The 14,326-nt window shown below is 37.7% G+C and overlaps 1 protein-coding gene across 1 annotated transcript in view; it reads right to left on the bottom strand.

Annotated features, from left to right (window-relative positions):
• DPYD (dihydropyrimidine dehydrogenase) overlaps positions 1-14,326 on the bottom strand; it is an 855,274-nt gene that overhangs the window by 809,034 nt on the left and 31,914 nt on the right. Inside the window, exon 2 of the mRNA XM_063105846.1 lies at positions 1,242-1,352. Coding sequence (XP_062961916.1) covers positions 1,242-1,352 — 111 coding nt within the window. The remainder of the gene's footprint in view (positions 1-1,241; positions 1,353-14,326) is intronic.

The raw sequence follows: 14,326 nt of genomic DNA on the forward strand, positions 1-14,326 counted from the left end.
GAAAGACTCTTTTCTAAATAAAATCCTGACCATAAATAATTTGATCACCTATAAATGAGAGACCTTTATTCAGTCATCTTGCTATCTTATTTCTCTGGATCATAGTTTCCACACCTTTAAAATGAAAGATTTAGACTTGATAGTCTTTAAGGGTTTTCTAAGTTTAAAAATTATATGGTTCTTTCCTCAATGCCCTTCAACTCTTCTCATCATTATACAGGGTCATGCTTTGTAATCAGCCTATTCTTGATCTTATTTGGACCAGTATCCTTCCAGAGACCTCTACTAGAAGTATCATTGTTGAAAGCAAAGCTCATAAAACTGTAGCAAGAAAGACTGGATTCCAAATCCAGGTCTGCTATTAAATGGCTATGTGATCTTCTCATGTCATATTGTTTCCCTGTGTTTGTTTCTTTTTCTTAATTCAAAAAACTTTGCTGGATGGCCAGTGATAAAAATAAATAAGTAATTAGATAAATATACACACATCTGAGGACATACCCTCAATACCCATCCGCAAAAAGTTCATAATATAGGGAAGAAGACACAAGCACATAAAAATAAACTAAAATCATACATACTATAAGACAGTATATACAAAGTTCCAAAAGAGTAAAGGTCTCAGTAATTAATTTGGTAAAATTAATTTTTGGGAAATCAGGTAAAAACGAATCTTTCCAAATTTAAAGATTTATATGGCCCTAAGATGGCATTTTAAATATATTCACTTCAAGGCTGTACTTTTGCCCCATTTCTGGTCTCATAGTCCCAGCTCTATAATCACCTCATTGGCCCAGTTAAATAAGATCCTAGCAATCAGTAACTGAAGAGAAACACTGTTTTGCACCTGCCCCTCACCTGTAAATATTAGATGTGCATACTGAATGACTAATTAGAGTATATTTTCAATCAGTTTGTAAATACCAGTTTATCTAAAACCTTCTTCAATTAGACTATATGTGTTATATGAAAACTCTTCTGTATCATTGTGTCATTATACAAAACAATTGTAAGAGAAATCTTAAGGAAAGAAATTTTGGCACCAAATTTCAGAAGGTGTTTTAAAGAAGTAAAATTAAAAACATACTTTTGAAATTACTCAAATATAAAATATTTAAAATATGAAACAAATCACAGATGTACTTTAATACTTAATTGTATTTCTAAGTAGTAAAATCTTATCTTACAATGTGTGAAGTGAGATCATTTTCAGTGTGAAATCATGTATCAGTGGTACTTACAAAGCAGTTCTTGTCAGCATTTCTTTTCCAATGTTTCTTGTCTAATTTCTTGGCCACAGTGGAACGCAGAGTTGCATGAGTTTGTATGCGAGGATTTAAAGCCAGGATGCTCTGAAGACAGCATAAATAATGTATAAACATATGTAAACATGTCGGCATTAAAAAAAATCAAAATTTTATTTAGGATTACCCCCACATCCCATTAAAGAAAGGCTTAGCTGGGACAGAAAATTTATTATACATGAGAGAAAGATTACATGTGATCTAAGCAAATTCAAAGAATAACCCAAAGTCAGCAAGATGGTGTGTGAGAAAAGTAGATGAGAAATCCTATACCTGCTTTAAAAAAAAAAAATTGTTCAGTATGGGAAAATCTTGGTTAAAAAAAATTCATATGGAAGAAGTAAGAAGGACCAATTTTCTTTTTAGGAAAAAATGAGTAAGAAAAAACCTTAAGGGTATGAATTGACAAAGTATGTACAAAATGTGACATGGCTTCTCAGTTACCTTATATTAATAGACTTAAACTGGACAAAATATGAACGGAGTAATTCCTATTATATTTTCTAGTAATTTATCAGAAACAATTCTTAGCAAAAAAATAATTCTTCAGGAAAAGCAAACAAACATCAAAAACAATAACAACAAAAACAATAAAACAAATTTCACGTTCACCAGAGAGGAGAAAGCATGGTGGCAAATGCTTCGGTTTAATTCAATTAACATTTTCCCCCAACATTTTTCAACAATGTTTATGTTTTGAAAAGCAATATGCAATCACTGAAGAAAAACCTAGAGAAAAGATTTAGAACAGACATAGAGGTTTTCAATTGCTGAAGAGCTTTCACATGGAAAAGAGACTTAATTTATTTTGCATTTGAACAGAAAGCAGAACTAAGACTGTAGAAATTAAAGAAGTGGAATTAAATTCAGATAATTTTTTTTTCAAGTGGCAGCTGAGATTGTAGTAGAAATCATACTACCCAACTTCATTGCAGTCACTGAAAAGGACACTCATCTCAAGGAAGGTTCCCCTGACTAATCTAGATCTAGGTCATCTTTTTGTCCTAGATTGCTCAAACATCCCTACCAGGACATACCAATGTGAACAGTAACTGCTGCTTTATGGATTTTCTTCCCTCCTAAACTGTGAATGCTTTGAGTTGAGGAATTCACAGATTTTTTTTTTAATCTTTGACTCTCGGATATGCAGCACCAAGGAGGTAGCACACGTTCATGGCTGTAAAATAAGTGTTTCAAAAATCCTCAATTTGGTTTTTAATTTCTACAGGCAGGCCATATAACTTAAGAGTAAACAATTTATCCTTTTTTGACCTTTGGTTTCCTCACATGCAAAACAGGACAATACCTGGATCAAAAAATTGTAGTAAAGCAAAACATACATGATACAACATGTTTTCTAAACTATAAATATTCTAAAAAGTAAAATGTATGAAAATGGAGTCCAGAGGCTATGAGCAACAGTAATTCTCTGTCCATGATTTGTTCATGCAGGGGCTGGGTAAGAATTTGACAGGGGAGAGTTTCAAGATGGCGGCGGCTGCGGCGGCTGGCGCGGAGTAGCTGAGGTGGAAAAGGTGGCCACTGGGCCTCAGGCAGCCGGGAAACTTGTGGACCTTCCTCTGGCCATCTCTTAAGGGAGGACTGCTGCTGCTGGCCGGTCGTGGGGGCTCAACGCCACTTTGCCCCCGGCAGGAGAGGCTGCCTCATTTACAGGCAACAGCTTTGAAGTGTGGAGCAGGAAAAGAACTGATTCTTAGCTGCAAAAGCGAGTCTTGAAACAGGGAACACGGCGCCAGGGCTGCTGTGGATGCAGCCAGGATCCCGGAGGCTGGGGCCGCACTGAAGGCGGCCAGCTGCCCTATTCAGGATTCGAGGTTTCAGGCCGGCATTAAAGAAGATTCCTGGGGGGCCGAGCCCGTGGCGCACTTGGTAGAGTGCTGCGCTGGCAGCGCGGTGACGCTCCCGCCGCGGGTTCGGATCCTATATAGGACTGACCGGTGCACTCACTGGCTGAGTGCCGGTCACGAAAAAACAACCAAAAAAAAAAAAAAAAAGATTACTGGGAGCGCCCGAGCGGCGCCGCGACTGAACAGCCCGAGGCGGCAGCGCCAAGAACACGGAAGGCAACAAACCAGAGACAGAGCGAGCGCCCGACCTGGCACAGCACTGTGAGTGATCCCTGGCACAGCTCTGTTCGGGGGGTGGATGCCCATGCGGCTCCTGCCTGCACCACCAGGCCACTCACTGCCCCGGTGCTGCCTCCATTTTCCCAGGTGCGGGCAGCTCCGCCCTGCTCGGCCATCACTGAGCCCATTTGCTTGGCCTGGCACGGGGCTTTCCGGACCCTGCGGGCCGGCCTCCTCTCCCACTCCCTCCGCGGTTCTCTGGCGGGGCTGGGGCTGTGGGGCGTCCCGACCAGTGTTGGGAGGGCTAGAAAGTACGGGCGGGCCGACTGTCACTCCACCACACCCTGGACTCCGGCCCGGTAAACTTCCTGTTACTGGGAGGCAGATAACATCTCTGCGACCACCAGTTTGGAAAAAAGCCTAACGAATTTCTGGTTGGGAATAGTGTGGTAGGAGAGTTCCCAGGTCCGATTGAACCTGCCGGAGAGCAGGCTGCAGGCGGGCACTAGACTCGGTTTATACCGGGGGGATACAAAGGTGAACAAGACCCGAGAAAGATCTACACAGTGCTACAAAGGCACCCAGAGAGACCGGTCGTCTGTGCCTAGCAGAAACCTGGTAGACTTCCTGGGCGAGGCGGTGCTGAGCAGGGTCTTGAAGGCCCAGCTGATAGACGAGGGGTGCAGAAGACACACCCCAGCCCAGCACAGTGTGCACAGAGGGGGGAGACGTGCGGCCAGGGAGGCGGAGACTCGACAGAAACCACACACCCGGTGGGTTCGCCACTGCACGATCTAACAGCCTGGGCCAGAGCACACGGTACGGGGAGAAGTCCTGTACAGGAAGTGAAAGCTCAACAGAGATCACACACCCTGTGGTACGTGATCCACCAGCCCAGCAGAGTACAAGCTGACCAGAAAGGTGGATCCCCGGAGAAGCCCAAGACCCGAGGCAACCACACACACAAGACACTAGAGGCCAACTGAGCAGTCACGGCGGGAGCCATACCAAATTGGCAACCACAGCAACATCCTAGTTAGTCATTAGTCTCAAACCGGTGGACTGTGAAACCCCCTGCCACAATGAATAAACACCAAAAAAAAGACACCAGAAATACAAAAAATCAAGAAAGTACACCACCAAAAGTTAATAAATCTCATACTCTAGATCCTATAGAACAAGAAGCCCTTGAAATAACTGACAAGGAATTTCGAGTGATAATTCTAAGGAAACTGAATGAGATACAAGAAAACTCAGCTAGACATCATGATGAAATGAGGAAAAGTATACAGGATCTGAAAGAGGAAATATACAAGGAAATCAATGTCCTGCAAAAAAATGTAGCAGAACTTGCTGAACTGAAGAAGTTATTCAGCGAAATAAAAAACACAACGGAGAGTTTAACCAGCAGGCTTGTCGAAGCTGAAGAGAGAACCTCTGAACTTGAAGATGGGCTGTTTGAAATAACACAAGCAGACAAAAAGAAAGAAAAAAGAATCAAGGACATGGAAGAAAATCTGAGAGAGATATCAGACAACCTCAAGCGCTCAAATATCCGAGTCATGGGTATTCCAGAAGGGGAGGAAAATGGAGATTCCATTGAAAACATATTCAACAAAATAGTGGCAGAAAACTTCCCAGGTATAGGAAAAATCACAAATCTTCAGATCCAGGAAGCTCAACGATCTCCAAACGTATTCAACCCAAAAAGGCCTTCTCCAAGACATGTCATAGTCAAATTGGCAAAACTCAGAGACAAAGAGAGAATCTTAAAAGCTGCAAGAGAGAAGCGTCAAATCACCTATAAGGGAGCCCCAATCAGGTTAACATCAGACTTCTCATCACAAACCCTAAAAGCTAGAAAGGAATGGGATGATATTTTCAAAATACTAAAAGACAAAGATTGCCAGCCAAGAATACTCTACCCTGCAAGGCTATCCTTCCAAAATGAGGGGCAAATAGTATATTTCTCAGACAAACAAAAACTGCGGGAGTTCGCTACCACAAGACCACCCTTACAAGAAATCCTCAAGGGAGTACTGGGTTTGGTTCCTGAAAAATAACTACCACTGCCATAAAAACCTAAGAAAAATCTAAACCCGCTAGTACAATAAAAATGGCATTCATGAAGAGAAAACAAGCTAACAAAAACACTATCTACAACCTAAGGAACCAACAAACAAAGAAACCAAACAGTAAATCAGAAAGCAAGGAACAAAAGACACCTAAGACAACCAAACAACCAATAAAATGCTAGGAATAAATCAACACCTTTCAATAACAACTCTTAATGTTAAAGGCTTAAATTCCCCAATCACAAGACACAGACTGGCTGACTGGATCAAAAAGGAGGACCCAACTATATGCTGCCTACAAGAGACCCACCTCACCCATAAAGATTCACACAGACTAAGAGTGAAAGGATGGAAAAAGATTTACCATGCAAACAGAAAAGAAAAACGAGCTGGAGTGGCTATTCTTATATCTGACAAAATAGACTTTAAACTAAAAACCATAAAAAGAGACAATGAGGGACACTACTTAATGATAAAAGGACTGATCCATCAAGAAGACATAACAATCATAAATATGTACGCACCCAATGTTGGAGCAGCCAGATTTATAAAACAAACTCTATTAGACCTAAAGGAGGAAATAGACACTAATACCATAATAGCAGGGGACCTGAACACTCCACTGTCAATATTAGACAGATCATCTAGGCAAAGAATCAGTAGAGAAACACAAGATCTAAACAAGACTCTAGACCAATTGGAATTGGCAGATATCTACAGAACATTCCACCCAACAACCTCAGAATATTCATTCTTCTCATCAGCACATGGATCATTCTCCAGGATAGATCACATATTAGGTCACAAATCAAGTCTCAATAAATTCAAAAAAATTGGAATTATCCCATGTATCTTCTCAGACCACAATGGATTAAAACTAGAAATTAATAACAAACAAAACTCTGGAAACTATACAAACACATGGAAATTAAACAACATTCTACTTAATGACATATGGGTCCAAGAAGAAATCAAGCAGGAAATCAAAAAGTTTATTGAAACTAATGAAAACAATGATACATCATACCAAAACGTGTGGGATACTGCAAAAGCAGTATTGAGGGGAAAATTTATTGCATTAAATGCTCACTTCAGAAGAATGGAAAGATGGCAAATGAACAACCTAACACTTCACCTTAAAGAACTAGAAAAACAAGAACAATCCAATCCTAAAGTTAGCAGACGGAAAGAAATCATTAAGATCAGAGCAGAACTGAATGAAATTGAAAACCAAAAAACAATTCAAAAGATCAACGAATCAAAAAGTTGGTTTTTTGAAAAGATAAATAAAATTGACAAACCATTAGCATGGCTAACAAAAAAAAGAAGAGAGAAGACTCAAATAACAAAAATTAGAAATGAAAAAGGCGATATTACAACTGATTCATCTGAAATACGAGGAATCATTCGAGACTACTATAAACAACTATACGCCAACAAATTTGAAAATCTGGAGGAAATGGATAAATTTCTGGACACACACAAGCTCCCAAAACTGAACCGTGAAGACGTAGAAAATTTGAACAGACCAATAACAATAAAGGAGATTGAAGCTGTTATCAGAAGGCTCCCAACAAAGAAAAGCCCAGGACCAGATGGATTCACAGCAGAATTTTACCAAACATTCAAAGAGGAATTGACACCGATTCTTTACAAACTATTCCAAAAGATTGAAATGGACGCAAATCTCCCAAACTCATTCTATGAAGCAAACATCATCCTGACACCAAAACCAGGTAAAGATATAACCAAAAATAACCAAAAAAGAAAACTACAGGCCGATATCCTTGATGAATATAGATGCAAAAATCCTCACTAAAATACTAGCAAACAGAATACAGCAACACATACGAAAAATTATTCATCACGATCAAGTGGGATTCATCCCAGGGATGCAAGGTTGGTTCAACATACGCAAATCAATAAATGTGATACACCATATTAATAAACTCAAACACAAGGACCATATGATCATCTCTATAGATGCTGAAGAAGCATTTGATAAAGTTCAGCACTCATTCATGACAAAGACCCTCTATAAGTTAGGTATAGAGGGAAAGTATCTCAACATAATTAAAGCCATATATGACAAACCCACTGCCAATATCATCCTGAATGGGGAAAAGCTGAAAGCTTTTCCTTTAAGAATAGGCACTAGACAAGGATGCCCACTCTCACCACTCCTATTCAACATAGTGTTGTAAGTACTAGCCAGAGCAATCAGAGAAGAGAAGGAAATAAAGGGCATCCAGATTGGAAAAGATGAAGTCAAACTGTCCCTGTTTGCAGATGACATGATCCTATATATCGAACAGCCTAAAACCTCTACAAAAAAACTGTTGGAATTGATAAATGATTTCAGCACAGTAGCAGGATACAAAATCAACACACAAAAATCAGTAGCATTTCTTTTCTCCAATAGTGAACATGCAGAAGGAGAAATCAAGAAAGCCTGCCCATTTACAATAGCCACCAAAAAAATAAAATACTTAGGAATTGAGTTAACCAAGGAGGTGAAAAATCTCTATAATGAGAACTACAAACCACTGCTGAGAGAAATTAGAGAGGATACAAGAAGATGGAAAGATATTCCATGCTCTTGGATTGGAAGAATCAACATAGTGAAAATGTCCATACTACCCAAAGTGATATACAAATTCAATGCAATCCCCATCAAAATTCCAAAGACATTTTTCTCAGAAATGGAAAAAACTATTCAGACATTTATATGGAACAATAAAAGACCACGAATAGCCAAAGCAATGCTCAGCAAAAAAAATAAAGCTGGAGGCATAACACTACCTGACTTTAAGCTATACTACAAAGCTATAATAACCAAAACAGTATGGTACTGGCATAAAAACAGACACACTGACCAATGGAATAGAATAGAGAATCCAGAAATCAACCCACACACTTACTGCCATCTGATCTTTGACAAAGGCACCAAGCCTATTCACTGGGGAAGGGACTGCCTCTTCAGCAAGTGGTGCTGGGATAACTGGATATCGATATGCAGGAGAATGAAACTAGATCCATACCTCTCACCGTATACTGAAATCAACTCAAAATGGATTAAGGATTTAAATATACACCCTGAGACAATAAAACTTCTTAAAGAAAACATAGGGGAAACACTTCAGGAAATAGGACTGGGCACAGACTTCATGAATATGACCCCAAAAGCACGGGCAACCAAAGGAAAAATAAACAAATGGGATTATATCAAACTAAAAAGCTTCTGCACAGCAAAAGAAACAATTAAAAGAGTTAAAAGACAACCAACAGAGTGGGAGAAAATATTTGCAAAATATACATCTGACAAAGGATTAATATCCAGAATATATAAGGAACTCAAACAACTTTACAAGAAGAAAACAAGCAACCCAATTAAAAAATGGGCAAAAGAGCTAAGTAGGCATTTCTCTAAGGAAGATATACAAATGGCCAACAGACATATGAAAAAATGCTCAACATCACTCAGCATCCGGGAAATGCAAATCAAAACCACATTGAGATACCATCTAACCCCAGTTAGGATGGCTAAAATCCAAAAGACTATGAACGATAAATGCTGGCGAGGCTGCGGAGAAAAAGGAACTCTCATACATTGTTGGTGGGACTGCAAAATGGTGCAGCCTCTATGGAAAATGGTATGGAGGTTCCTTAAACAATTGCAAATAGATCTACCATACGACCCAGCCATCCCACTGTTGGGAATATACCCAGAGGAATGGAAATCATCAAGTCGAAGGTATACCTGTTCCCCAATGTTCATCGCAGCACTCTTTACAATAGCCAAGAGTTGGAACCAGCCCAAATGCCCATCATCAGATGAGTGGATACGGAAAATGTGGTACATCTACACAATGGAATACTACTCAGCTATAAAAACGAATGAAATACTGCCATTTGCAACAACATGGATGGACCTTGAGAGAATTATATTAAGTGAAACAAGTCAGGCACAGAAAGAGAAATACCACATGTTCTCACTTATTGGAGGGAGCTAAACATTAATATATAAATTCACACACACACATACACACACACACACACAAATCGGGGGGGGGAGGGAAGAAGATATAACAACCACAATTATTTGAAGTTGATACAACAAGCAAACAGAAAGGACATTGTTGGGGGGGAGGGGGGGAGGGAGAAGGGAGGGAGGTTTTGGTGATGGGGAGCATTAATCAGCTACAATGTATATCAACAAAATAAAATTAAAAAAAAATAAAATAAAATAAAAAATAAATGCTTTTAATAGAAAAAAAAAAAAAAAAGAATTTGACAGGGGTCCTAAGAATGAAATTCCTACCAGATTTGACCAACTCCAAGATCACCTGCCAAATCCAAATTCTATGATTCCTTGAAAATTAATGGGTCATGTTCATCTTTTTCATATTTAAAAATGAACACTTATTGGGATCCACAAAGAACTATCAAAAAGACAAAAATAAATAAATAAGTAGATAAAATAAATTATTATACTACTAGACAAATAATAAATATAGTGTTTTCCCTTCTGTTGCTGTAATTCCACAATAAACTTATCTAAAGTAATCAGCCAAGTGATATCCTACCTGATTTTATAAGAATATGAGATAATATGAATTTAAAAATCATGTAAACTATAACAAATTATTCTCTAAGATAAACTTTATACTTAGCATTTTTAGATAAGAATAAAGTCAGAAAAAAGGCACTTCAATTCATTCTGCATTTGACCTAAAGTGGTAATAATAATACTCTCCATTTTAAGTTTTTAGAATTTAAAAGTGCTTTCACATGTGTTATTTAATTTAACTTGCAAACAGCTACTACTATCTCAATATTTTGGATGAGAAAATAAGCTGACAGTGGTTAAATAACCTGCTTACAATCTCAGTTAACATGCAGAAGGGACTGAATTAGAACTCAGTTTTTCTGAGTATGAGACTGTTATTCAAATTCATCCAAAGATGCAGTCTATATTTAATGGTGACTTTTTGAGGTATAAGGTAGAAAATGTTTTTAACCACATGTGTAAATAATATTAAGTGGCACAGCACCTGAGTAACTCAGTAAAGAGTTATTTTCCAATACTGTCTTAAGCAAGCCTTTAAAACATAACCACTAGGGGGTCACTTCTAGAATGGTGGAGTGAAGACCTCTACAGACCAACTGCCAGCAAAACAACATAACTGATAATAATTAGTGAAAATCACAACCCTTTAAAGTCTGTGGAAATTGTCTTAAAGACAAACAGCAAATGAAGAAACATTAATTCAAGAAAATCTACTAAAACTTGGTAAGAACAGTGAGGGTCTGTGGCTTTGAAGTATAACCCAGACCAATCTTCCCGCTCCCAGCTCAATGTGATAGTCATTCCACCTCCGATGAGTGTGCCCTCTGCCCCCAGCCCCCAGTTATAAATACTATGGTATTTCCCAGGGAGAGGCAGGCTGCCAGTATTTCTCATTCCCACCCCCATTCCCCTGCTACGCAGAGACTAAACTCCAGGAAAGTGCAGCTGAGAAGTCAGGAGTTGCTCTATCCAGCCCCAACTCCCAGAGCAGAGGCTCTACCTCAGGAGCATTATGCCAATAACACTGTGGACCTGTTCACCCTCATCTCACCTCCCTCATGGGGTAGAGTATGCATTCCAGAAGCAGCAAACTGAGGAGACCAGAGACTACTGCTCACACCCAACACCCTGATCATAAAGCAAGACTGTCACTCTGAGAGAAGTGGACCACTGTCACTACCCCCCAGCTCTGGACATGTGGCCCAGGCTTTTCTCCCAGAAGAAGAGACAGGCTATCAGAAGAGACAGGCCATCAGAACAGACAGTTCTCACCAAAGGAACTGACTTTATTTGAATCCATATGTGGGGGAGTTCAAGTCTAAGAGTAATCTCAAAAACAATAAAGAGTTTGATGGCAAACAATTACAAAAAGGCTGGTAGCTTCATGAGAGCAATAAACTAAACTATAAGGCATATAGTTCATCTGGGATAACCAGGAAAAGAAACACTAAGAACAGCCCTCCTGAGGGTACATAAAACCTCAAGGACTCATCTCAAAAACTAACCCTTGAAAGAGGCCCACATTCAATTGAATCACACTCTGAAGTAAATTACATCTCAGAGCATTGTCATAAATAATAGAAAAATCAACCAGAAATCAGCAGAACTAAGAACTGGATGTGATACCAACATAGGCAGACAAATTAACAAAGAGATCAGGGAAAAAGACAACAAGAGCACTGCTAAAACCACTCTTTTCCCAGAATGACTGAGCACATGTCTGAGGCTAAACCCTATGACAGTGATACCAGAGGTTCACACTGTGTGAAAGCAGACTTCCCTAAAATACTTCACTCAGCCAATAAACAAATATGCAAATAACAGGAAGCCCCTTCTCCCCCAGAGTGGGGGACTACTATCTAAAATTGCTATATTACCTAAAATGTTAAGTTTTCAATACAAAAAATTATGAGCCACGTGAAGAAATAGGATTGTGTGATCCATACACAAGGGGAAAAAAAGAGGCAACAGAAACAACCTTTGAGAGGGCCCAGTTGCCAGATTTAACAAAGACTTCAAAGTAGTCATTATAAAGAAGGTATGACAACAATGTCTCATCAAATACAGAATATACATACAGAAATAGAGAACATAAAAAGAACCAAATGAACATTCTAGAGGTGAAAAATACAATAGCTGAAATGAAAAATTCACTAGAGAGGCTTAACAGTGGATTTGAACTGGTAGAAGAAATAACCAAGAAACTTAAAAAGAGATTAAGAGAAATTACACAATCTGAAGAACAGAGAGAAAAAATTTTAAAAAAATTAATAGAGCCTCAAAGATATGTGGTACAGCACTGAGTAAGCCAAAATACTATAATGGGATTACCAAAAGGAGATAAAAAAGAGAAAGAAGAGAAAACATAAGATATAATGGCTGAAAACTTACCCAATTTAATTTTTTTCAAAGCAAAACAAAACATTAAACTATACCTCCAAGAAGCTCAACAAATGTGAAGAAGGGTAAGTACAAAGAGATGTACACAAAGAGCATTAGTAAAAATGCTAAAAGTCAATACCAAAGAGAAAATTTTGAAAGTAGCAAAAGAAAAATGATTCCTCATGTTTCCCTTATGGGAAACTCCAATAAGTTTAACAACTGATTTCTCATCAAGAACAGCAGAGGCCAGTAGTGGGATGAGATATACATAGTACTAAAAGAAAAAAGTTATCAAAAATCCTACACCCAACAAAATTATCTTTCAAAATAATGGTAAAATATAGACATTCCCAGAAAAACAAAAAATGAAAGAGTTTGTTACTAGCAAATCTGCCTTACAAGAATTACTAAAAGAAGTTCTTCAGGAAGAAATTAACAACAAACTTCCTTCAATTCAAAGTCACATGAAAAAACAAAGGTCAACAGTAAAGTATAGATAATTATTAAAGACAGTATATATGTACACTGTCAGATTGGATAAGACACAATATTCAGCTATGTGCTACAGGAGACACTTTAGATTCAATGACAGAAATGGGTTGAAAGTAAAAGGACAAAAAGAGCTATATCATGTAACTAGCAATCAAATGAAAGAAAGCTGGAGTGCCTATACTAATATCATAACAGACTTTAAACAAACAAACAAAAAATGCTAATAGAAATAAAGAGGGACATTTTATAATGATAAAGGCTCAATATATTAGGAAGACATAACAATTTTAAATATATATGTTCCTAACAACAAGGCCCAAAATACATGAAGCAAAAACTGACAAAATTAAAAAACAGACAGTTAAACATTAATAGTTGAAGACTTCAATACTCCACTGTGAATGAAGAATTGAGCAACTAGGCATAAGAACAACAAGGAAATAGAAAACTTGGACAACACTATAAATCAACACTACCTAATAGACATCTATAGAACACTCCACTCCAAAAGAGTAGAAAACACATCCTTTTCAAGTATATATGGAACATTCTCTAAGAACATATGCTAGGTGAAAAAACAAGCCTCAATGAACTTAAAAGAATTAAATCATACAAAATAGTTCTCTGATGGCAATGGAATAGAATTAGGTATCAATAATAGGAAGAAATTTGGAAAATTGACAAGCAATGTACATGGTAAACAGTATGCTAAGTGAAAGATGCCAGATACAAAAAATATCACATATTGTATGATTCCATTTATAAAAAATGTTCAAATAGGAAAATCTACAGAGGCAAAAACTAGATTAGTCGTGGCTAGGGAATTGGAGAGAAATGGGAAGCAATTGCTATAAGATATGTGTTTTCTTTTTGGAGTGATAAAAACTTGATTGTTGTGATAGTGGCACAACTCTGTGAATATACTAAAAAGTCTTAAAATTCTAAACTTTATATGGGTGAATTATTGATATGTGAATTATAGCTCAATAAAGCTGTTACCAAAAAACAAACAAACAAACAAACAAAACAAAACAAAACAAAAACCCACTAAATACTCCATTTAGTAGATTTTAGTTGTATACTGTATGACGGTACTTTGAAAAGTTTGTGGAAAAATAGAATTAAAAGATAATACAAATCTTTCCATGAACTTTCTGAAGTACCCTCATATTCACTCTAATAAATATCACTGGGGTTTGCTTTATTAGCCCAATATAAATGTGATAATATTTTTAGTAATTCTGATGTATGACAGACACGATATTTCTCCAGTTTATCAAGTTAGATGTCTGAGTTTTCTGGACAACAAATACATAATAAAGCTATAATTTTAAAATTGTTTATTCCTGCTGATTGAATAATGCCAGAGTAACCCATTAACAAAAGCCAATATTAGAAAATAAAAGTAATTGCATT

Source organism: Cynocephalus volans, chromosome 8 (genome assembly GCF_027409185.1).
Source record: "Cynocephalus volans isolate mCynVol1 chromosome 8, mCynVol1.pri, whole genome shotgun sequence".
Lineage (NCBI taxonomy): Eukaryota > Metazoa > Chordata > Mammalia > Dermoptera > Cynocephalidae > Cynocephalus > Cynocephalus volans.